Raw genomic sequence first — 26,132 nt, forward strand, 5'->3', positions numbered from 1 at the left:
TGTCAAAGTTAGCGTAAGGAGGGCTATGCGTGAAGCGTTCATTGAATTCGAAAGTAAAATTCTATGTACCGACTTGACAGAAAATCCTAGGAAGTTCTGGTCTTACGTTAAATCAGTAAGTGGCTCGAAACAGCATATCCAGACACTACGGGATGATGATGGCATTGAAACAGAGGATGACTCGCGTAAAGCTGAAATACTAAACACCTTTTTCCAAAGCTGTTTCACAGAGGAAGACCGCACTGCAGTTCCTTCTCTAAATCCTCGCACAAACGAAAAAATGGCTGACATCGAAATAAGTGTCCAAGGAATAGAAAAGCAACTGGAATCACTCAATAGAGGAAAGTCCACTGGACCTGACGGGATACCAATTCGATTCTACACAGAGTACGCGAAAGAACTTGCCCCCCTTCTAACAGCCGTGTACCGCAAGTCTCTAGAGGAACGGAGGGTTCCAAATGATTGGAAAAGAGCACAGATAGTCCCAGTCTTCAAGAAGGGTCGTCGAGCAGATGCGCAAAACTATAGACCTATATCTCTTACGTCGATCTCTTGTAGAATTTTAGAACATGTTTTTTGCTCGCGTATCATGTCATTTCTGGAAACCCAGAATCTACTATGTAGGAATCAACATGGATTCCGGAAACAGCGATCGTGTGAGACCCAACTCGCCTTATTTGTTCATGAGACCCAGAAAATATTAGATACAGGCTCCCAGGTAGATGCTATTTTTCTTGACTTCCGGAAGGCGTTCGATACAGTTCCGCACTGTCGCCTGATAAACAAAGTAAGAGCCTACGGAATATCAGACCAGCTGTGTGGCTGGATTGAAGAGTTTTTAGCAAACAGAACACAGCATGTTGTTATCAATGGAGAGACGTCTACCGACGTTAAAGTAACCTCTGGCGTGCCACAGGGGAGTGTTATGGGACCATTGCTTTTCACAATATATATAAATGACTTAGTAGATAGTGTCGGAAGTTCCATGCGGCTTTTCGCGGATGATGCTGTAGTATACAGAGAAGTTGCTGCATTAGAAAATTGTAGCGAAATACAGAAAGATCTGCAGCCGATAGGCACTTGGTGCAGGGAGTGGCAACTGACCCTTAACATAGACAAATGTAATGTATTGCGAATACATAGAAAGAAGGATCCTTTATTGTATGATTATATGATAGCGGAACAAACACTGGTAGCAGTTACTTCTGTAAAATATCTGGGAGTATGCGTACCGAACGATTTGAAGTGGAATGATCATATAAAACTAATTGTTGGTAAGGCGGGTACCAGGTTGAGATTCATTGGGAGAGTGCTTAGAAAATGTAGTCCATCAACAAAGGAGGTGGCTTACAAAACACTCGTTCGACCTATACTTGAGTATTGCTCATCAGTGTGGGATCTGTACCAGGTCGGGTTGACGGAGGAGATAGAGAAGATCCAAAGAAGAGCGGCGCGTTTCGTCACTGGGTTATTTGGTAACCGTGATAGCGTTACGGAGATGTTTAATAAACTCAAGTGGCAGACTCTGCAAGAGAGGCGCTCTGCATCGCGCTGTAGCTTGCTCGCCAGGTTTCGAGAGGGTGCGTTTCTGGATGAGGTATCGAATATATTGCTTCCCCCTACTTATACTTCCCGAGGAGATCACGAATGTAAAATTAGAGAGATTAGAGCGCGCACGGAGGCTTTCAGACAGTCGTTCTTCCCGCGAACCATACGCGACTGGAACAGGAAAGGGAGGTAATGACAGTGGCACGTAAAGTGCCCTCCGCCACACACCGTTGGGTGGCTTGCGGAGTATCAATGTAGATGTGTAGATGTAGATGCCATGACAAACTAGTGATCGTAGGACAATGAAACGTTTTGCATACGTTTTCACGGACGTATAGAAGAGAATTAACGAATAAACCACTGAAAGAAGCACATTTTAACTTCCACATGAAAGGGTAACATTGTTTAATTGCGTACCATCTTTACGTTCGAGGTTACAATGTGACGACCATTTGCATCAACGACAGCCTGAAATTGCACTAGAGATAGCTCTATTGCTGCCCGAAGCAACGATGGGCCACGGAATACTCAGGTGTCGTGACACAGCCGGTGCACTGCCTTTTTTGCACATTGCGTCCAGCATTGTTAGCCATGGCAACAGTACGCCTCCAGTAAGTTGAGGCGCAATTGGGCAACGGTCTGTCCTAGGAGAACTTCCCAAGTCGCCAGTTAACTCGAACCTCCGAATCACATTCTTCAACCCCGGTGCCAAAAGAGGTGGTGTCGATACTCGTGGAGCAGCACTATAGCTGTGGTTTTGGTAAAACAGCTTTACGAATAAAGCCCTGTTCACCTTATCCAGACCCATGTTCACTGTCTGCAATTGTAAATGCACACTGATACTTGTGTTTCAGCCTAACGGCAAGTAATGACTCTATCATTACTAACAACGCAAATACTGAAGCGCACAGTCTGGGTGTGCAAGGGTAAATAGTTTTCAGTTTACACTGTCTAAAGTAGCGAAAGTTGAATTATAACCACCCTGTACAGTGGGCCCGACAACCACATGTTACCATGTGTTACTAGAAGACACGTGTCCTGAACTTTGTTGGCTCTCCGCTTCATCAAAAGAGGACGAAATACATTTTCCGAATTATTATTTCATAAGACTAGCAGCGTAGCTCTAGGTTAATCTTAGAGGTTATAACAGGGAAATAAAGTGTACTGTAATCAAAACTCCTGTAATAATAATGTGGCTACTATCGAGATAGTTTTGACTGCCCTAAACTCCCCAGTTGGGAATCGATGCCTTCGCCAAATATGGCAAACATGACCATGGCTGGAAAATTTATTTTGCTTACTGATGCTAATGCGACGAGAGATGTCTCAAAACACAAAGCATCCACTGTCATAATACTGCCCGCCTTCTGTAGCCTCGAGGTGACGTCGTTTTTCTCTTGCACTAAATTATTTCAGCGGCTGCAGCCGTATGAGCGTGCTATATAAAGGAGTGCTAGGGAACCAGTTCCTCCTGCGAGAATTAGAGGGCGGTCCTCTCATAATACCTGCCAATAACAGTCACTCCTGCACCGGCTCGAGTCCCTGCCAACGGTTCTCGAAATTGCAGACGGCGACATTTACGTCTTCCATTTTGCTGGCGCTAAACGCATTCCTCGGAGGTTCGAGACGAGTTATGTGTGCCTACAGCAAATAACGCCAGGGCAGCACGAAAAACGTTTACATCGTCTGTGTTGAAACACGTCCGAATGACGTACTTGACAAATGTGGAGCATTTTACAGACTCGGCGTATAATTTTCCGTCAGGACAGATTGAGAACGTTGTACAGACAGCGCTAATATAATACAAAGAAGTGGAAAGCGAAAGGCCCGTAAAAACCACATGTACACAAAACGCAGTAAACACACCTTTACGGAGAAAACTTTTTACTAAGTACTCATGCTCATAACACAAGCTGTGATTGTTCTCGAGTGTTTAATGTTTTGCTTAAAAGTTCGCGGCCATTCAATAAATGACTATAGCGTAAAAGACGATGCTGAACTGAACAACTTTGGAACATATATTAACGTGTTATGATAAAAGAAAATAGGGTGAATGAATTTCTTTAGCAGCAACTGCTGACGCTACAACCGTTTGATGTCATTTCTCCGTTAGTCTTACCGGGCTGAGACAGGCAATGTCAAGTTGGAACACTTTCAGTTCTCCGCAAGCCACCGTACAGTGCGTGGTGGAGGGTACCCTGTTCCAAAACTTGTCATTTCCTTTCCAGTTCCACTCGCAAACCGATATCACGGTATAACTTCATATGATGTTGGGTGCACTTATCACGGGATAATTACATATTTTTATAATTATATATTTTATGATTTTGGTTGGGGTGTCTTTAAATATTGTGGGCTAGTATGACACTTCTAATACCTTATACCGCGATAGCACTAGTACGGACATCGGCTGCCCCAAAGTACGTGCGGTATAATATGTTTTAAACACAAAGCGCGACTCACCGCCTTCTAATAAACAGTTTGCGTGAGCGCTGCTATTTAGAAAAGAAAATATGCGTATTCTTACGCAAACTGCAATTATTAATATGGGTCTCAGGGGCTACTGGTTATTTATGTACCAAACTACACAAAGATTAACTGAGATATTGCTGAGCCTATTAAATGGAATGATTTGCAATATTTCTTGTTCATAATTTGCAAGGCAAAACTGGAGAGAATCTCATCTGCCGTTAGACGGCCAAAATGAAACATACTGAACTCATTCAGTGCTGTGGATTTTAGTAAATGAAACCCATCACTACTCTTTTTAACTTTGAAATTAATGAAAGATCAAAATTGAGAAGTATCTCGCATTTACATTTAATATTATGACATGAAATTTTAATTAAATAATACAGTCAGCGTAATGACCGACTAAATCCTGCTAGGGGAGATGAGCTCCCTGCACTACGAAATTCTGTAAAAAATTTGTTAATTATAATTAATGGTTGCCATCATGAGGTGACAACTAATTCATAATACACACTTTCTAATCACAATTATAAGTATATTTTACTAAAGTACAACCAAACTTACATTAAATGTTATCCAGCGCTACAATGGCGGCCTACTCTAGACGAAACAAAAACAGGAGAGCTGGCTCAATCAATGCATTGTCTCTGATCTTCATGGCCTATGTTACACAGAGGTTATACCAAAAAACTGTGTTTTGTTTATTACATCGATATTTGTGTTTTGATAATAATAACTTACGTTCTTTACTATTTGTTATACATCACGCAGGCGTACTTACTCTTTAGATAATTTATGTTTCACACGTCTCATAGCAAAAACTTCTTTTCCCTTTCTCCAAATGTCCATTTATGTGACGTACCGTCACACAGAGCGAGGGAAAAACGACTGTCTGTCTGCCGCCGTAGGAGTCCTAATTTCTCGTGTCTTATCTTCGTGGTCCTTACGCGCAATGTATGTTAGCGGCAGTAGAATCGTTCGGCAGTCAGCTTCAAATGCCGGTTCTCTAAATTTTCTCAATAGTGTTTCTCGACAAGAACGTCGCCCGCCGTCCAGGGATTCCTATTTGAGTTCCCGAAGCAGCTCTGTAGCACTTACGCGTTGTTCGAACCTACCGCTAACAAATCGAGCAGCCCACCTCTGAATTGCTTCGCTGTCTCCCTTCAGTCCGATCTGGTACTGATCCCAAACACTGGAGCAGTACTTAAGAATAGGCCATCGAGCGTCCTATATGCGGCCTCCTTTACAGGTGAACCACTCTTTCCTAAAATTGACCCAGTAAACAGAAGTCAACATTCGCCTTGCCTGCCACAGTTCTCACGTGCTCGTTCCATTTCGTATTGCTTTACAACGGTTTGTCCAAATATTTAAACGACTTGACCGTGTCTGGCGCGCATCGTGGTTTTCGGACAACGCGAGAACGTTAAGTCCTGTTTCAATTTGCAAGAAAGTGCCAAATAAAGTCATGAAACGTTGAAATTGGTGTATAGCGATAATGCTGTAACTATAAGACTGTTTCTAAGTGATATGAGCGATTTAAAAATTGAAATGAGCCGTTAGAAGACGGGCAACGTTCTTTGTACATCCATAGTTGAAATGGAGGACAGTTATTATCCCTTCCTTTCTGTAGTTATTATTATTATTATTATTAAGTGAAACACAAGAAAGGGATAATATATATATATATATATATATATATATATATATATATATATATATATATATATTAATTTGTAGGTGGCCAAAGATAAATATTAAATTATGTTTCAAATGAGCGCCAGGCTCCCTACAAATTATTTCAAATGCTTTCGGCGAAATGTAATGCAGGCCAAGTTCACTGACCTAGAATAAATCGTATCTTTGAAATTATGCATTTTTTGACGAAATAAAATTAGTGAGGCTTTGCACTTTAGTTAATTGAATAACTTGAAACGATTCTTTCTGCTCCGGCTCTGGTGATATGTTACACAAAAAAATAAATTTAAATACGCAACGTAATGCCGGCCAATTGTTGCCAGTCAAAGATCACCGCTGCTCGCTTCGCAGAGGCTGAAAAAATGCTAAATAACTTCTTGCAGTTATTAATTCAGGAAGAATTGTTTGCATGAGTTCTTTAAGTATTTTCCAAAAGACCTAGAATCATCAAAAGGTACGAGTACAATGTAGATGTTTTAATATAAATAGCAACGTTCTGGACGTCCATTAACATAACAAACAGAAGAAAACGTGCCAAAAAAAACACAAAAATTGATCGTTCAAGCAGGCGAATGACTGTTCGAGAGCTTATCGAAGAACTTAGCATCTTGTATGGATTCGTGCAAAATCGATAAATTGCTAATGACACGAGTTAGTGCCAAATTTGTTTCCAGACAGAAGAATAATCGTGTGTCAGTTTTCACAGAATTGAAGGATCGTCTTCATTCAGATCCGCACTTCATGTTGAAAATTTTAACTGAAAAATGGTTCAAATGGCTCTGAGCACTATGGGACTCAACTGCTGAGGTCATTAGTCCCCTAGAACTTAGAACTAGTTAAACCTAACTAACCTAAGGACATCACACACATCCATGCCCGAGGCAGGATTCGAACCTGCGATCGTAGCGGTCTCGCGGTTCCAGACTGCAGCGCCAGAACCGCGCGGCCACTTCGGCCGGAACTGAAGATGAACTTCAGTCTGTGGGTATGACCTTGAGACAAAAATTCATTTCTCAATGGGAAACCAGTGAATCTTCTCGCCCTAAACATGTACGTCGGTCTGAAACGGATATCAAAGTCAAACTCATTCGTTTTTTCTATACAGAGGGCATAGTGCGACGAGAATTAGTTCCAAGTGAAACAACTGTAAGCGCCGAATTTTTCAAGGACGTACTGCAACGTTTGCGAGACGATGTATCGGAAAAAGGACCAATGCGTTCCTTCTTTATGAAGACAAAGCATCGTTCCAGATCTCGCTTTTAATTCGCCAGTTTTGGGATGGAAAGTGTGTTCCTGTCGGTCCAAATACGCCTTGCCCGATTCAGCACTATGCGACTTCCGGCTCTTCCCAAAAATTAAAACCGTTCCTTAAGGACAATGTTTTGACACCGTTCCTGGCACTATGAGGGCCACGACAGAGTTGCTGAAAGCCCTTCCAAAAAGAAGCCTTCCAGAAATGTTTCCAGTCATGAATTCAACATTGGGATAAGTGCATTACTAGCCAAAGACAGAACTTTGAAGGAGATTAAATGAAATTCTATGTAAGCTAATTACTTTGTATCTAATACAATTATTCACGTTATTTTTCAAAAAACCTCGCATATTGCAAATATTCGTAGAATGAAACCATAGAAGATAGGTCAACAGAGAGCTCAGAACCTGTTCAAAATAAGTCAAGAAAAAAGTGAAGCTATTTTTTTTTTTCTGGGGAAGTGGAGAGCATGTGAACGGTGAAACTGGTACGTGGCTAAAATTTCTACTGCAACTATGTTGAATTTATACAATTATTCCCCAAGTTATATATTTAGGACAGATGCTGTAAAATAATTAAAGTATTGCACGTGACCTCAGAAAACTGTTTAGCGATTTCCAGTACATTAAAAAATTAAAGAAAAACAAATGCAAATTCAAAGGGATAAGTAGGCTGGAAAGGACAGAGAGGTAGTTGTTTCGATAAAGTCTAAGAGTTCGGAACTGCAAACTGCGTTCGAGCATTTAAAACCAAACAATGATTGTTAGATGTTTACAGATATCGACTGCTTTGAAGACGTTCACCTTTCGTCTTTTCCTCCCAAGTGGAGGACATGGGAACAGCCCGACTCAGATTGCGCTGCGCAGTTGTAGGGGCTTTTGCAGTGCCAGTGTTGACATGATTGCTTTAAATTCGCCGAGAATTATGTTGGCTTTTCCGTACGCCGTATATGTCCGACGACCTCATCGATTTTCTCACACTTTTCCTGCAGCCATTCCATTTAAGCTTACTTGCACTAGTGATCGCTTTCATACGTGAGTTTCATGACGTATTACTCTCACTTGCTTTGCATTTAACCTTCTTATAACTACGTTTGACCTTACAACTTCTGTTATTACTCCTTTCAGAGATATTCATTCCTACTGAACTGAACTACCTACTGTGTGATTCAGTATAGCATTATCTATAGGTTCAGATAACTCTGAACGCACATAATCGTTTCCCCACGCATCAATATTGATTGCACTTCCTGAAGACCCTCTTAAATCTGACTCTACTATTCATCCTAGATTTTATGAAATTTAATAATTAGAGGAATGCTGTGTTTTGGTCAAATTCCTGCGTACCTGTTCTTGTTCGGTATAGCACATCCTTTACGAAAAACACTGGATAAAACTGTAATGCGATCACACAGGAAGAAGATATTTTCACGCGTGAGCCGACTCCACTATTTATTTTTTAAGGTGGCTGATTTCAGGCGTAATCTATTTTGACAAGACAAATAGACTGTCTTAGAAACTATGTGTAATTTGTGTGGACAATTGGCATTGTATCATCACATTTCAGATGAATTGCCTCTCAGTTTTACAATGGGATTCTGTTCAAACAGAAATAAATGCACATTTCTTCCGGCGTGTATTGTTCTGAGATGAACCAACTTTCACGAATCGTTGCCTTATTAAAGAAATCGTCTTTGTTATTTTGTACTAGGATACATGGTTCTCTATAAGTTTTGATATCTGCGCTTAAAGTACCGTGTCACAAATATAACTGTCCATACAAGATACGCACATTTACAGAAACAGAACCTATTCTACAGCTTATTTTAGATCTATGTGACGATGCTGTGCTGATTATATTTGTATGTTTTGACGATGCCATTATGGCCTTATCACTTTAGGTTCAAATGGTTCAAATGGCTCTGAGCACTATGGGACTCAACCGCTGAGGTCATTAGTCCCCTAGAACTTAGAACTAGTTAAACCTAACTAACCTAAGGACATCACAAACATCCATGCCCGAGGCAGGATTCGAACCTGCGACCGTAGCGGTCTTGCGGTTCCAGACTGCAGCGCCTTTAACCGCACGGACACTTCGGCCGGCCTTATCACTTTAGGACATGGTGTAAAAAAGCTCCGAGGATGGTCATTACGGACTGAAACCGGTCATCGTCTAAAGAATTGATATTCTGATCAAAGACTGGAATAAAAAACATTTGACTTGTAAAAGTGACTTACGGCCGAAGTTAGTCAGTCAGTAAAATTAATGGAGGTTTGTTTCACATATGGAAATTTCTTTCTTAGGGTATTTAAGACTTGCAAGAAACGACACACTAAACAAATTGCATTTAAATTGACGTGACATTGGGTTGTTGGCGAAACATGATAATTATTGACACCATAAATAAAATCTTGCCCATGTTTACCAACGTTTTATTTCACGTGATCTAGGCCTCTGATCGTAAACTCATTTACTACTGTTAATATTTAAAAGTTTTCTTTCATAATAAACGAAAAGCACCAGTTTGCTTTTGTTCTACAATATTACTGTTATTGTTAACAGGTCTTCGGCTTACAAGGCAATCTTCATTTACTGAGTCTTATAGCTTCCGTTATACTACCATAAAAAAAGGTATTGGCAGGTAGGAGTACAACGACATATTTCAGTACAAAAGAAATAAAATGAAAGACGAGAAAGATTGTTGGCGTAATATTTAACTAAAATTTTCAGAGTAAATATACTTTTTCCCACTTTACAGTATTGTCTGCGTTCCATTATGTACTGCACAACAGGAAGTCAATGGATTGCTACAATTCTCACAGTGTTCAATAAGTGTATTTTTGGCACAAACCACATAATTATGATAGAACATAGAGTTTGAGTAGGGGAAAAACCAATCTGGTTTCACGGTAGCCAATCTAGGAGAATCCGAAGACAGGGAGGAAGAAAAATCTATTTCATCATTCAGTATTAGTTCTAGGTGGCCCTTATTTTTATTTATAATATTTCAAGCCATGCTTTCATTTCTGTATTTCGACGTCTATGAAACAATGTTCGTCTCATCGACCTTTGACGATCCAGCATTAACTGGCATAGTATGCCATCTGACGTGTCATTATGTTCGTGAGCGTTTCTATAATGATTTTTCGCTTTCAGGTGTATCAACATAGATGATGCGCCCGTATTTCTGTTTGTATAGTCCAAATGCAAATACAAAAGACGAGCTATTTTTCAAGGGTGTCCTCGTATGGCTCTGAAAGCTTTCCTGCTTTCGATTGAGGCTAATGTGCGTTGGGCAATTCGTTTCTTATGTCCTCGATACCACACATACTAAATCGTACGAAAGAAATATACCGTGGTGACATTTGATATTCGACTGCTTGGAGAACACATCCAGTAATTTTCGGAGGTGGTCGGTGCAGTTATTTCATTCGTTACCGTATTTCGCAAACGTATTGAGATCGCCACTGAAGTCCTTACATTCACTCCGGTGCAAGGCTGAGAAAACCAGGACACGATTCAATAGCAGCCTACCGAGTTGTCACTGCTCCCACGAGAAGATTTGTAGTGATTAGATTAGATTAGATTGGTACTTGTCCCATCGATCATGAATACGACACTTCGTAATAATGTGGAACGTGTCAGGTTAATAAAAGGTGTCTATACAAGATATTACATTACACAAAATATTACATGACACTTAATATTTTTAATTTTTTTTTTGTAGGGGATGGGGAAATTACTCACTTACTATATCCAAAAATTCATCTAATGAGTAGAAGGAGTTGCCATTAAGAAATTCTTTTAACTTCCTTTTAAATGCTATATGGCTATCTGTCAGACTATTGATGCTATTAGGTAAGTGACCAAAGACTTTTGTGCAGCATAATTTAGCCCCTTCTGAGCAGAAGTTAGATTTGACCTTGAATAGTGATACGATCTGCCTTTCTAAATCCTTTCGGTCGTGTCTCTATCTGATACATTAAGAAACGATGGAAGTTAATGACATCAAACGGTCAAAAAGGGAAGAGCTACAGAACATGTAGTTTGATTATGACGTTTGAAGTGTCTGTTCCGTCGCACATGTTCGAGAAAACAGGCGCCACGCATATAATAACATACATGTGCCTTGACGATAATGATAATTTCACTGTGGACTTGGACAGGATTTGTGATTGGTGTAGGGAATGGAAGCTAACTCTAAATATAGATAAATGTAAATTAACGCAGATGAATAGGAAAAAGAACCCACTAATGTTCGAATACTCCATTAGTAGTGTAGCGCATGAGACAGTCACGTCGATTAAATATTTGGGCGTAACATTGCAGAGCGATACGAAATGGGACAAGCATGTAATGGCAGTTGTGGGGAAGGCGGATAGTCGTCTTCGGTTCATTGGCAGAATTTTGAGAAGATGTGGTTCATCTGTAAAGGAGATCGCTTATAAAATACTAATACGACCTATTCTTGAGTACTGCTCGAGCGTTTGGGATCCCTATCAGGTCGGATTGAGGAAGGACATAGAAGCAATTCAGGGGCGGGCCGCTAGATTTGTTACTGGTAGGTTTGATCATCACGCGTGTGTTACGGAAATGCTTCAGGAACTCGGGTGGGAGTCTCTAGAGGAAAGGAGGTGTTCTTTACGTGAATCGCTTCTGAGGAAATTTAGGGAACCAGCAATTGAGGCTCACTGCAGTACAATTTTACTGCCGCCAACTTACTTTTTGCGGAAAGACCACAAAGATAAGCTAAGAGAGATTGGGGCTCGTACAGAGACATATAGGCAGTCATTTTTCCCTCGTTCGTTTGGGAGTGGAACAGGAAGAGAAGATGCTAGTTGTGGTACGAGGTACCCTCCGCCACGCACCGTATGGTGCATTGCGGAGTATGTATGTAGATGTATGTAGATGTAGTGTAGATGCGCACTATGTGCGATGAGGATATTGGACTACGGACGCTACATACAGGGTGTTTATAAATGAATATCGGAGTTTTAACGCTTTACAATGTTTATTGTATTAAACTTACAGTTATAAATGATATGTCAAATGAAAGAGCAACTCAAACAGCTTTGCCAAGAACCTTATAAATGTTCAATGTGAGCACCATTTGTCACACGGCACACATCAAGTCTATAGCCGAGTTCTTCCTAAACGTTGATAAGTGTGTCTTCAGTGATTGTAGCAACAGCTGCTTCAGTCTGGTTTCTTAATTCAGGGAGGTCTGCTGGTAGCGGAGGCACGTACACACTGTCCTTGATGAAGCCCCAAAGGAAAAGAACTTGCCCCCCTTCTAACAGCCGTGTACCGCAAGTCTCTAGAGGAACGGAAGGTTCCAAATGATTGGAAAAGAGCACAGGTAGTCCCAGTCTTCAAGAAGGGTCGTCGAGCAGATGCGCAAAACTATAGGCCTATATCTCTGATGTCGATCTGTTGTAGAATTTTAGAACATGTTTTTTGCTCGCGTATATTGAGCAAGCAGTAAAGGAAACAAAAGAAAAATTCGGAGTAGGTATTAAAATCCAGGGAGAAGAAATAAAAACTTTGAGGTTCGCCGATGACATTGTAATTCTATCAGAGACAGCAAAGAACTTGGAAGAGCAGTTGAACGGAATGGACAATGTCTTGAAAGGAGGATATAAGATGAACATCAAGAAAACCAAAACGAGGATAATGGAATGTAGTCGAATTAAGTCGGGCGATGCTGAGGGAATTAGAGTAGGAAATGAGACACTTAAAGTAGTAACGGAGTTTTGCTATTTGGGGAGCAACATAACTGATGATGGTCGAAGTAGAGAGGATATAAAATGTAGACTGGCAATGGCAAGGAAAGCCTTTCTGAAGAAGAGAAATTTGTTAACATCGAGTATAGATTTAAGTGTCAGGAAGTCGTTTCTGAAAGTATTTGTATGGAATGTAACCATGTTTGGAAGTGAAACATGGACGATAAATAGTTTGGACAAGAAGAGAATAGAAGCTTTCGAAATGTGGTGCTACAGAAGAATGCTGAAGATTAGATGGGTAGATCACATAACTAATGAGGAGGTATTGATATGATTGGGGAGAAGAGACGTTTGTGGCACAACTTCACTAGAAGAAGGGATCGGCTGGTAGGACATGTCCTGAGGCATCAAGGGATCACAAATTTAGCATTGGAGGGCAGCGTGGAGGGTAAAAATCGTAGAGGGAGACCAAGAGATGAATACACTAAGCAGATTCAGAAGGATGTAGGTTGCAGTAGGTACTGGGAGATGAAGGAACTTGCACAGGATAGAGTAGCATGGAGAGCTGCATCAAACCAGTCTCAGGACTGAAGATCACAACAACAACATCATGTCATTTCTGGAAACCCAGAATCTACTCTGTAGGAATCAAAATGGATTCAGGAAACAGCGATCGTGTAAGACCCAACTCGCTTTATTTGTTCATGAGACCCAGAAAATATTAGATGTAGGCTCCAAGGTAGACGCCATTTTCCTTTACTTCCGGAAGGCGTTCGATACAGTTCCGCACTGTCGCCTGATAAACAGAGTAAGAGCCTACGGAATATCAGACCAGCTGTGTGGCTGGATTGAAGAGTTTTTAGCAAACAGAACACAGCATGTTGTTATCAATGGAGAGACGTCTACAGACGTTAAAGTAACCTCTGGCGTGCCACAGGGGAGTGTTATGGGACCATTGCTTTTCACAATATATATAAATGACCTAGTAGATACTGTTGCAAGTTCCATGCGGCTTTTCGCGGATGATGCTGTAGTATACAGAGAAGTTGCAGCATTAGAAAATTGTAGCGAAATGCAGGAAGATCTGCAGCCGATAGGGACTTGGTGCAGGGAGTGGCAACTGACCCTCAACATAGACAGTGGTAATGTATTGGGAACACATAGAAAGAAGGATCATTTAGTGTATGATTATATGATAGCGGAACAAACACTGGTAGCAGTTGCTTCTGTAAAATATCTGGGAGTATGCGTACGGAACGATTTGAAGTGGAATGATCATATAAAATTAATTGTTGGTAAGGCGGGTACCAGGTTGAGATTCATTGGGAGAGTGCTTAGAAAATGTAGTCCATCAACAAAGGAGGTGGCTTACAAAACACTCGTTCGACCTATACTTGAGTATTGCTCGACAGTGTGGGGTCCGTACCAGATCGGGTTGACGGAGGAGATAGAGAAGATCCAAAGAAGAGCGGCGCGTTTCGTCACAGGGTTATTTGGTAACCGTGATAGCGTTACGGAGATGTTTAGCAAACTCAAGTGGCAGACTCTGCAAGAGAGGCGCTCTGCATCGCGGTGTAGCTTGCTCGCCAGGTTTCGAGAGGGTGCGTTTCTGGATGAGGTGTCAAATATATTGCTTCCCGTTACTTATACCTCCCGAGGAGATCACGAATGTAAAATTAGAGAGATTAGAGCGCGCACGGAGGCTTTCCGGCAGTCGTTCTTCCCGCGAGCCATACGCGACTGGAACAGGAAACGGAGGTAATGACAGTGGCACGTAAAGTGCCCTCCGCCACACACCGTTCGGTGGCTTGCGAAGTATAAATGTAGATGTAGAAAATCGCATGGCGTTAGGTCGGGTGAACGTGGAGGCCATGCCAGGCAAGCCCTGTCATTGGGCCCACTGCGGCCTATCCAGCGCTTGGCTACAGTTGAGTTCAACCAATCGCGCACTTCGCTATGCCAGTGAGGTTTATAAGGTTCTTGCTAAAACTGTTTGAGTTGCTCTTTCATTTCACACATCATTTATAACGGTAAGTTTAATACAATAAATATTATAAAGCGTTAAAACCCCAATATTCATTCATAAACACCCTGCATTAAGTGAGGGATAAGTTGGGAATTAGGATTGGAAGGGAAGCATGTCCGGATAGCCGAAGCAACTGAGGCAACTGCTCGCGTAAAACGGGAAATTTGGGGTCGAGCCCCGGTTCAGGATAGCATTTCACTTGTTGCCACTGAATTTAATTCAATGTACAGCACCGGTTGACAGCAGTATTTCTTTTAAATCATATACACTGAAGAGCCAAAGAAACTGGTACAGCTTCCTGATATCGTGTACGGCCCTGGCGAGCAAGCTGAAGTGCCGCAACACGACGTGGCATGGACTTCACTAAAGTCTGAAGTAGTGCTGGAGGGAACTGATATCATGAATCCTGCAGGGCTGTCCATAAATCCGTAAGAGTACGAGGGAGGTCGAGATCTCTTCTGAACAGTACGTTGCAAGGCATCCCAGATACGCTCAAATAATGTTTATGTCTGGGGGAGTTTGGTGGCCAGCGGAAGTGTTTAAACTCATAACACTGTTCCTGGAGCCATTCTGTAGCAATTATGGATGTGTGGGGTGTCGCATTGTCCTGCTGGAATAGCCCAAGTGCCGTCGGAATGCACAATGGACATGCATTGGTGCAGGTGATCAGGCAGGATGGGGCTGTCTCCATACCCGCACACCTCCGTCTGCTCGATACAATTTGAAACGAGACTAGCCCCGCCAGGCAAAATGTTTCCAGACATCAACAGTCCAATATCGGTGTTGACGGGCCCAGGCGAGGCGTATAGCTTTGTGTCGTGCAGTCATCTACACCTACGTGATTACTCTGCTATTCACAATAAAGTGCCTGGCAGAGGGTTCAATGAACCACCTTGAAGGTGTCTCTCTACCGTTCCACTCTCGAACGGCACGCAGGAAAAACGAGCACTTAAATTTTTCTGTGGGAGCTCTGATTTCTCTTATTTTAACGTGATGATCATTTGTCCCTATGTAGGTGGGTGGCAACAGAATGTTTTCGCAATCGGAGGAGAAAATTGGTCTTTGAAACTGCATGAGAATGATGCCAGTCCAATTCACGTATCATGCCTGTGGCACTATCTCCCTCCCCTATTCGCGATAATACAAAACGAGTAGCCCTTCTTTGTACTTTTTCGATGTCATCCATCAGTCCCACCTGATGCGGATCCCACACCGCACAGCAGTACTCCAGAATAGGGCGGACAAGCGTCGTGTAAGCAGTCTCTTTGGTAGACCTGCTGCAACTTCTAAGTGTTCTGCCAATGAATCGCAGTCTTTCGTTTGCTCTACCCACAATATTATCTATGTGATCGTTCTAATTTAGGTTATTTGTAATTGTAATCCCTAAGTATTTAGCTGAATTTACAGCCTTCAGATTTGTGTGACTTATCGCGTAATCGTAATTTAGCTGATTTCTTTTAGTACTCATGTGATAACTTCACACTTTTCCTCATTCAGGGTCAATTGCCACTTATTTCGCTCCATAAGGTATCTTACCTAAATCATTTTGCAATTCGCTTTGATCATCTGATGACTTTACAAGACGGTAAATGACAGCATCATCTGCAAACAATCGTAGAGGGCTTGTCAGATTGTCTCCTATGTCGCTAATATAGATCACGAACAATAGAGGGCCTATAACACTTCCTTGGGGAACGCTGGATACTACTTCTGTTTTACTCGATGACTTTCTGTCTGTTACTATGAACTGTGACCTTTCTGACAGGAAACCACGAATCTAGTCGCATAACTGACGCGATATTCCATAGGCACGCAGTTTGATTAGAAGACGCTTGTGAGGAACGGTGTCGAAAGCCTTCTGGAAATCTAAAAATACGGAATCAATTTGACATCACCTGTCGATAGCACTTATTACTTCATGAGTATAAAGAGCCAGCCGTGTTTCAAAAGAACGATATTTTCTGAATCCGTGCAGACTATATGTCAATGAATCGTTTTCTTCGAGGTACTGCATAATGTTCGAATACAGTATATGTTCCAAAACCCTACTGCAAATCGACGTTAGTGATATAGGGTACACCGGTGGGCCTTCGGCTCAGAAAGCCCATATCGATGACGTTGCGTTAAATGGTTCGCACGCTGACACTTGTTGACGGCCCAGCATAGATATCTGCAGCATTTGCGGAAGGGCTGCACTTCTGTCACGGTGAACGAGTCTCTTCAGTAATAGTTGGTCGCGTTCTTGCAGGATCTTTCTGCGGCCGCAGCGATGTTGGCGATTTGATGTTTTACGGGATTCCTGATATTAACGGTACACTCGTGAAATGATCGCATGCGAAAATCCCCACTTCATCGCTACCTCGGAGATGCTGCGTCCCATAGCTCGTGCGCCAACTTCACACCAAGTTCAAACCCACTAATCTTGATAACCTGCCATTGTAGCAGCAGTAACCGACGTAACAACTGCACCAGACGTTCGTTGTCTTATACAGGCGCTGCCGACCGCAGCACCGCATTCTGCCTGTTTGCATATCACTCTATTTTAATACGCATGCCTATACCAGTTTCTTTGGCGCTTCAGTGTATTTTTATTGTTGTGAGAAAAAAGGAAGATTTTTAAACGAAGCACGTGTTTTCGTGTCACGTTACGTAAACAGACGGTCCAGTCACATTAACGTGGACACTGCCTATGATCGACGTCAACGTTCAGTAGCCACTCACAACGGCAGGCGCAAGCACTAGCTGTGGAAGGTGGATAAAGCATGTCGGGGAGACGCAGAAAACCGTGCAGTCGTTGTCGTATTTTGGGAACGGAGCGAGTCATCTGACGTTTAAAAGGGCACAATCACTGGCTTTCGCCCCTACGGTGCAAGAATTTCCCAAGCGGGTAAATCTGTAAATAACGTGCCGCTTTGGGTGAATTATACATTTACCGTGGATGAAAAAATGGCGCTATACAAAAACCCATGAACCCCATGAACCATGGACCTTGCCGTTGGTGGGGAGGCTTGCGTGCCTCAGCGATACAGATAGCCGTACCGTAGGTGCAACCAAAACGGAGGGGTATCTGTTGAGAGGCCAGACAAACGTGTGGTTCCTGAAGAGGGGCAGCAGCCTTTTCAGTAGTTGCAAGGGCAACAGTCTGGATGATTGACTGATCTGGCCTTGTAACAGTAACCAAAACGGCCTTGCTGTGCTGGTACTGCGAACGGCTGAAAGCAAGGGGAAACTACAGCCGTAATTCTTTCCGAGGGCATGCAGCTTTACTGTATGATTAAATGATGATGGCGTCCTCTTGGGTAAAATATTCCGGAGGTAAAATAGTCCCCCATTCGGATCTCCGGGCGGGGACTACTCAAGAGGATGTCGTTATCAGGAGAAAGAAAACTGGCGTTCTACGGATCGGAGCGTGGAATGTCAGATCCCTTAATCGGGCAGGTAGGTTAGAAAATTTAAAAAGGGAAATGGATAGGTTGAAGTTAGATATAGTGGGAATTAGTGAAGTTCGGTGGCAGGAGGAACAAGACTTCTGGTCAGGTGACTACAGGGTTATAAACACAAAATCAAATAGGGGTAATGCAGGAGTAGGTTTAATAATGAATAGGAAAATAGGAATGCGGGTAAGCTACTACAAACAGCATAGTGAACGCATTATTGTGGCCAAGATAGATACGAAGCCCACGCCTACTACAGTAGTACAAGTTTATATGCCAACTAGCTCTGCAGATGACGAAGAAATTGAAGAAATGTGTGATGAAATAAAAGAAATTATTCAGATTGTGAAGGGAGACGAAAATTTAATAGTCATGGGTGACTGGAATTCAAGTGTAGGAAAAGGGAGAGAAGGAAACATAGTAGGTGAATATGGATTGGGGGACAGAAATGAAAGAGGAAGCCGCCTGGTCGAATTTTGCACAGAGCACAACATAATCATAACTAACACTTGGTTTCAGAATCATGAAAGAAGGTTGTATACATGGAAGAACCCTGGAGATACTAAAAGGTATCAGATAGATTATATAATGGTAAGACAGAGATTTAGGAACCAGGTTTTAAATTGTAAGACATTTCCAGGGGCAGATGTGGACTCTGACCACAATCTATTGGTGATGACCTGTAGATTAAAACTGAAGAAACTGCAAAAAGGTGGGAATTTAAGGAGATGGGACCTGGATAAACTAAAAGAACCAGAGGTTGTACAGAGATTCAGGGAGAGCATAAGGGCGCAAATGACAGGAATGGGGGAAATAAATACAGTAGAAGAAGAATGGGTAGCTTTGAGGGATGAAGTAGTGAAGGCAGCAGAGGATCAAGTAGGTAAAAAGACGAAGGCTAGTAGAAATCCTTGGGTAACAGAAGAAATATTGAATTTAATTGATGAAAGGAGAAAATATAAAAATGCAGCAAGTGAAACAGGCAAAAAGGAATACAAACGTCTCAAAAATGAGATCGACAGGAAGTGCAAAATGGCTAAGCAGGGATGGCTAGAGGACAAATGTAAGGATGTAGAGGCCTATCTCACTAGGGGTAACATAGATACCGCCTACAGGAAAATTGAAGAGACCTTTGGAGATAAGAGAACGACTTGTATGAATATCAAGAGCTCAGATGGAAACCCAGTTCTAAGCAAAGAAGGGAAAGCAGAAAGGTGGAAGGAGTATATAGAGGGTCTATACAAGGGCGATGTACTTGAGGACAATATTATGGAAATGGAAGAGGATGTAGATGAAGATGAAATGGGAGATATGATACTGCGTGAAGAGTTTGACAGAGCACTGAAAGACCTAAGTCGAAACAAGGCCCCCGGAGTAGACAATATTCCATTGGAACTACTGACGGCCGTGGGAGAGCCAGTCCTGACAAAACTCTACCATCTGGTGAGCAAGATGTATGAAACAGGCGAAATACCCTCAGACTTCAAGAAGATTATAATAATTCCAATCCCAAAGAAAGCAGGTGTTGACAGATGTGAAAATTACCGAACTATCAGCTTAATAAGTCACAGCTGCAAAATACTAACACGAATTCTATACAGACGAATGGAAAAACTAGTAGAAGCCAACCTCGGGGAAGATCAGTTTGGATTCCGTAGAAACACTGGAACACGTGAGGCAATACTGACCTTACGACTTATCTTAGAAGAAAGATTAAGGAAAGGCAAACCTACGTTTCTAGCATTTGTAGACTTAGAGAAAGCTTTTGACAATGTTGACTGGAGTACTCTCTTTCAAATTCTAAAGGTGGCAGGGGTAAAATACAGGGAGCGAAAGGCTATTTACAATTTGTACAGAAACCAGATGGCAGTTATAAGAGTCGAGGGACATGAAAGGGAAGCAGTGGTTGGGAAGGGAGTAAGACAGGGTTGTAGCCTCTCCCCGATGTTGTTCAATCTGTATATTGAGCAAGCAGTAAAGGAAACAAAAGAAAAATTCGGAGTAGGTATTAAAACTCATGGAGAAGAAATAAAAACTTTGAGGTTCGCCGATGACATTGTAATTCTGTCAGAGACAGCAAAGGACTTGGAAGAGCAGTTGAATGGAATGGAAAGTATCTTGAAAGGAGGATATAAGATGAACATCAACAAAAGCAAAACAAGGATAATGGAATGTAGTCTAATTAAGTCGGGTGATGCTGAGGGAATTAGATTAGGAAATGAGGCACTTAAAGTAGTAAAGGAGTTTTGCTATTTGGGGAGCAAAATAACTGATGATGGTCGAAGTAGAGAGGATATAAAATGTAGGCTGGCAATGGCAAGGAAAGCGTTTCTGAAGAAGAGAAATTTGTTAACATCCAGTATTGATTTAAGTGTCAGGAAGTCATTTCTGAAAGTATTCGTATGGAGTGTAGCCATGTATGGAAGTGAAACATGGACGTTAAATAGTTTGGACAAGAAGAGAATAGAAGCTTTCGAAATGTGGTGCTACAGAAGAATGCTGAAGATTAGATGGGTAGATCACATAACTAATGAGGAAGTATTGAATAGGATTGGGGAGAAGAGAAGTTTGTGGCACAACTTGATCAGAAGAAGGGATCGGTTGGTAGGACATGTTCTGAGGCATCAAGGGATCACCAATTTAGTATTGGAGGGCAGCGTGGAGGGTAAAAATCGTAGAGGGAGACCAAGAGATGAATACACTAAGCAGATTCAGAAGGATGTAAGTTGCAGTAGGTACTGGGAGATGAAAAAGCTTGCACAGGATAGAGTAGCATGGAGAGCTGCATCAAACCAGTCTCAGGACTGAAGACCACAACAACAACAACAACATACAAAAACGGCGCCGAGGTAACTGTGGTGCACAGGGGTGAATGGCAGCTGCGGAGATGTGCAGAGGTGCAGCTGTTGAGCAACTGACCGCCAGACGAACCGAGTGGCTGCCAACAGTATAAAGTGTACGACCGCTCGGCGAACGCCACTGCGTATGGGCCCCTGCACCAGGTGCCTGGCTCCTATGCCAATGACGACTGCTGTTCGCAGGCTGGAATTTGCACGCCAATGAGGATACTGCACACCCACTCAGTGGCGATGGGCGGTCTTTTCAGATGAACAGCAAGAAAAGCATTTATGAATGAATTTGACTGCATTGCGTTAAGCCAGTTTCATATTTGAGGATGATTATGTTATAATTGCTTTTCAAGACATTATTCATTCCACTCGACTACTCTTCCAGATTATTTGACGTCTCTAACATAATTACAGTGTTATCAGAGTTTCTTTTATTCCTTCTTCTTGAACTTCAATTCCCTTTTCAAAAAAGTTACATGACGTCCTTCACAGTTTGCACAATATACAGATTGAATAACATTGGGAGAGGCTACAACCCTTACTCCATTCTCGACTACTGCTTCCCTTTCATATCTTTCGACTATAAAATCGCAATCCGGTTTCTACTCAACTCGTAGGTAACTTTTCGCTCCCTGTATTTTGTCACTGTTCTCTTTAGTATTTCAAAGCGAGTATTCCGGTCATCACTGTTAAAAGCTATCCTGAAATCTACTGAAACGGTACTGTTACTTTCGTTTCATAAGATTTGTCGCTCGTCGTCTCGAAGCATGGTATTAATGCGTGAGCCACATTCAACCTTACTCTCTTACGAGGGACCTCTGGGGGAAGGATGAACGGCAGAATGTGTTTACTTATTATACAAAGATATCTTTCTCATCCACTTCCCATCCTGGAACTTTTCTTGAGTGACTGGATGGATGAATCAGTTTGTTTTGAAAGTTCCGCTGGGAAGTAAGAGAACCTACACCAGAACACATCAGTTGTGCGAACCTTACAGTGTTTGGTACTAGCGATAAACGCAGGGTGTGTCAGCTACCTTCCGTTCCTTTTCAGCCTCGCTGTCCACAACTTGGCAGTGAGTACCAGTTCTCCCTGCGAAACCCTAGATTTCAGAAGGATAATGCACGACCGCATGTTGCAGGTCCTGTACGGACCTTTCTGGATAGAGAAAATGTTCGACTGCTGCACTGGCCAGCACATTCTCCAGATCTCTCACCAATTGAAAACGTCTGGTCAATGGTGGCCGAGGAACTGGCTCGTCACAGTACGCCAGTCACTACTCTTGATGAACTGTGGTATCGTGTTGAAGCTGCATGGGGATCTGTACCTGTACGCGCCATCCAAGCTCTGTTTGACTCAATGCCTAGGCGTATCAAGGCCGTTATTACGGCCAGAGGTAGTTGTTCTGGGTACTGATTTCTCAGGATCTAAGTACCCAAATTGCGTGAAAATGTAATGACGTATCAGTTCTAGTATAACATTTTTGTCCAATGAATACCCGTTTATCATCTGTATTTTTTCTTAATGTAGCAATTTTAATGGTCAGTAGTGTAAGTGTTTGTTCATGAAAATATAAACTTTTTTCCTTTCGCAATTCATGCGATTTTAATGTGATCATTGGTGCTCTAAGCCGGCTGTTATCGCCGAGCAGTTCTAGGCGCTTCTATCCGGAACCGCGCTGCTGCTACGTCGCAGTTTCGAATCCTGCCTCGGGCGTGGATGTGTGTCATGTCCTTACGTTACTTACGTTTAAGTAGTTCTAAGTCTAGGGCACTGATGACATCAGATGTTAAGTTCCATAGTGCTTAGAGCCAATTGAACCATTTCGTGCTCTAGGCGTACTCAACTGCGGCGAGTGCCACATTAGTAAACAGAACCTCGCCCTGAGCTGTTTAAATGAAAATATCGTCACGATCGCATTTAGTTACTTCGCGCTTGTCTCACTGACAATATTTCCTGCTAGTTAAAACATTTCCCTTCAATGTGAACATAGACGTAGTAGGAAGAACCTGTCATGCGTCATTTATCTTCCATCCAGAGACCAGCAAAATGATTCATACAGACGTATGTAAAATTACGAATCGAACTAGTCCCGTTATACACTCAAGCGCTAAAGAAACTGGTATAGGCAGAGATATGCAAACAGGTGGAATACGGCGCTGCGGTCGGCAACGCCTATATAAGACAACAAGTGTCTGCTGCAGTTGTTAGATCGGTTACTGCCGCTACTGTGGCAGGTTATCAAAGATTTAAGTGGATTTGAAAGTGGTGTTATAGTCGGTGCGCGACCGATGAGCCACAGCATCTCCGAGGCAGCAATGAATTGGGAATTTTCTCGTACGACCATTTCACTAGTGTACCGTGAATATAAGTAATCCGGTAAAACATCAGATCTCCGACATCGCTGCGGCCGGAAAGAGATCCTGCAAGAACGGGACCAACGACGACTGAAGAGAAGCGTTCAACATGATAGAAGTGCCACCCTTCCGCAAATTGCTTTAGATTTAAATGGTGGGGCATCAACAAACGTCAGCGTGCAAAGCGTTGAACGAAACATTATCGATATGGGCTTTCGGAGCCGAAGGCCCACTCGTGTACCCTTGATGACTGTACGACACAAAGCTTTACGCCTCGCCCGTCCCCGTCAACACCGATATTGGACTGTTTATGACTGGAAACATGTTGCCTGGCCGGTCGAGATTCGTTTCAAATTTTGTGGTGTGGTTGGACGTGTATGGAGACAACCTCATGAATCCATGAAGCCTGCATGTCAGTAGTGGACTGTTAAAGCTAGTGGAGGCTCTGTAATGGTGTGGGGCGTGTGCAGTTGGGAGTGATATGTCTAGATACGTCTAGATACGACTCTGACAGATGACACGTACGTAAGCATCTTGTTTGATCACCTGCATTCATTCGTGTCCATTGTGCATTCCGACGGACTTGATGCACTGGAGACATTTATAATATGACTTCTGTGCGTGATTATCCCTTGTCATTAATTGTATGCCTTATGATGAGTCGGTAATTATAAACGATTTCGTATGTTTATTCGTCTCGAGTGTTATCTTACTTGTAAAATATCAGCTAAGAAGAAGAAATGCCGCGCGTGATTAGCCGAGAGGTCATAGGCGCTGCAGTCATAGACCATGCGGCTGGTACCGGCGGAGGTTCGAGTCCTCCCTCGGGCATGGGTGTGTGTGTTTGTCCTTAGGATAATTTAGGTTAAGTAGTGTGTAAGCTTAGGGACTGATGACCTTAGCAGTTAAGTCCCATAAGATTTCACACACATTTGAACATTTGAAGAAGAAATAATGTGTGGCCATTATTAACAAAACTTCCTGCATACTTCCTTATTTTAACTCGTGACGTGATGGATATCTGAGTTGTAGACTGGGCACCAACTCGACAATCAGCGTGATCAAAACTCGAACACCAGTAAAAACCACAACCAAGAATGAAGGAATGGTCATTATTTGACAGCGGTTGATTGCAGATCTCAACTACACTAACCCGAAAAATTAATCCCCTACATGTTGTACCGTTCAGAAGAACTATAAAAGACTATAACGGCGCTTTTTCTGGTATTTGTTCTTCGCTCGAGCTTTGGCATTTGTTGCAGATGATATTTCGTGCTTACTGGGAAAGTGGTATTCTTGCTGTGAGTGTAGAGAAAAAGCTGAAAGCGTACTAATTAGTTGCTGGTTACTGTAACATTGAATGTCTTGTCGACAGCAAGGTTTAAAGTGAACGTTTCGCTTTAATAGAAGCATCCGAATTTTATTGATACGCAAGCTATTTACTCTATCAAAGGTTTATAAACGTAACACGCGCGGCTGAAGCAGCCAATCACTGACCATGGGAAATACGCGACATAGTCTGAATACCATCTCATTGCACGTATTATGTTTGTGATTCAGCTGTCCTGTCCAAACTTCAGGACAGTCCATTGAGATCTGCCCATGTAAATCGTGTGGCGCATTCTATTCCGCTTTCTGATGGTGTTACCATGTTTCATTTCCTTCTCATGACAGCAGGATGGGCTGAGTCTTTTCAGACAAATCCTCAAGAGCTAGAAATGGCGCTATTTGGCTCCCAGTTAGGAGTAGTCGGCAGGGAATTACCAGCTTCAGCATATACCTTACAACCAAGGAAACCTCCAGAAGACTTCCGGCGGAACCGGAATGTACCAGCTATTTTAATTTTTTTTTTCCATGACAAATATGCCCATTTCCCACACAAAAATAAAAATGTGTATGTGTGCATTCGTGTGTATTTTCTTTAACATTGTGAATTTGTCATTCTCTACTCGTGAGAGTTAGGCTCACTTTTGTGGAACATATTTTTATGATTTTTTTTTTTCTGTATGGTTGCAGAGTTTATGGAGGTGATGACGGGAGAGTAATTACACGAAACACATTCCGGGCGGCGTCTGTGGTCGTCCTGTTCCAGGGTCTACGGTTACAACTGTATGAAGTACTGCAGTACACCCTACTACCAGGAAACACGATATATTTAATTATTTTTTTACTTTGTTAATCAGCAGAAACATATAGTGTGTATTCTTGTGCTGGTGACTTCACTGTGTAACACAGTTATGAAAATAAGCATTTTCTTATACAAATTCTTGTTTTACTTCTTCTAACCGTCAAATACACTGTATTGTTAATGTTTCCGAACCGACTACAATCCTATTTTATCATTTGTTTCCCAACTGTGTGACAAATGCAACAGAATTAAAGAATACGCGTGTCGGAAATGACCTGTACCATAGTAGGTACACTCCACTGTAAAAGTGACTAGGAACTTAGAACTGAACACGATCTCTGACTTTGGAAATACAAAATTGTGTGATGTCCCATGTGTCTATATATTGATGCAGGAGCCAAGTACAGCTGTGACACGTATCCTGAGGAGGACTGATCCACGCCTTGCGTATGCGAGCCGACAAACAATAAATAATTGTAGGTGGACGACTCTGACGAGAAAGCTGTCAACCACCAAATCCTAGGGCAGTTCTTTGGATGGTGAGTCAAGCTAATGTGGGATACAGAGAAGCAATGGTGGCGTTCTTTATTCTGAGAAGACTGGCACATTCCTCGAAGAGTGGAGTACGACACATGATGTTGCATCAAG

At 42.3% G+C, this 26,132-nt stretch overlaps 1 protein-coding gene across 1 annotated transcript in view; it reads left to right on the forward strand.

The window, feature by feature from the left end:
• Positions 1–25,620, forward strand: part of LOC124606611 (troponin C, isoallergen Bla g 6.0101-like) — a 65,939-nt gene extending 40,319 nt beyond the window's left edge. Inside the window, exon 6 of the mRNA XM_047138596.1 lies at positions 25,373–25,620. Coding sequence (XP_046994552.1) covers positions 25,373–25,401 — 29 coding nt within the window. The 3' untranslated portion in view covers positions 25,402–25,620. The remainder of the gene's footprint in view (positions 1–25,372) is intronic.
• The last annotated feature ends 512 nt before the right edge of the window (positions 25,621–26,132 follow it).

The sequence above is a fragment of the Schistocerca americana genome, chromosome 3, assembly GCF_021461395.2.
Source record: "Schistocerca americana isolate TAMUIC-IGC-003095 chromosome 3, iqSchAmer2.1, whole genome shotgun sequence".
NCBI lineage: Eukaryota > Metazoa > Arthropoda > Insecta > Orthoptera > Acrididae > Schistocerca > Schistocerca americana.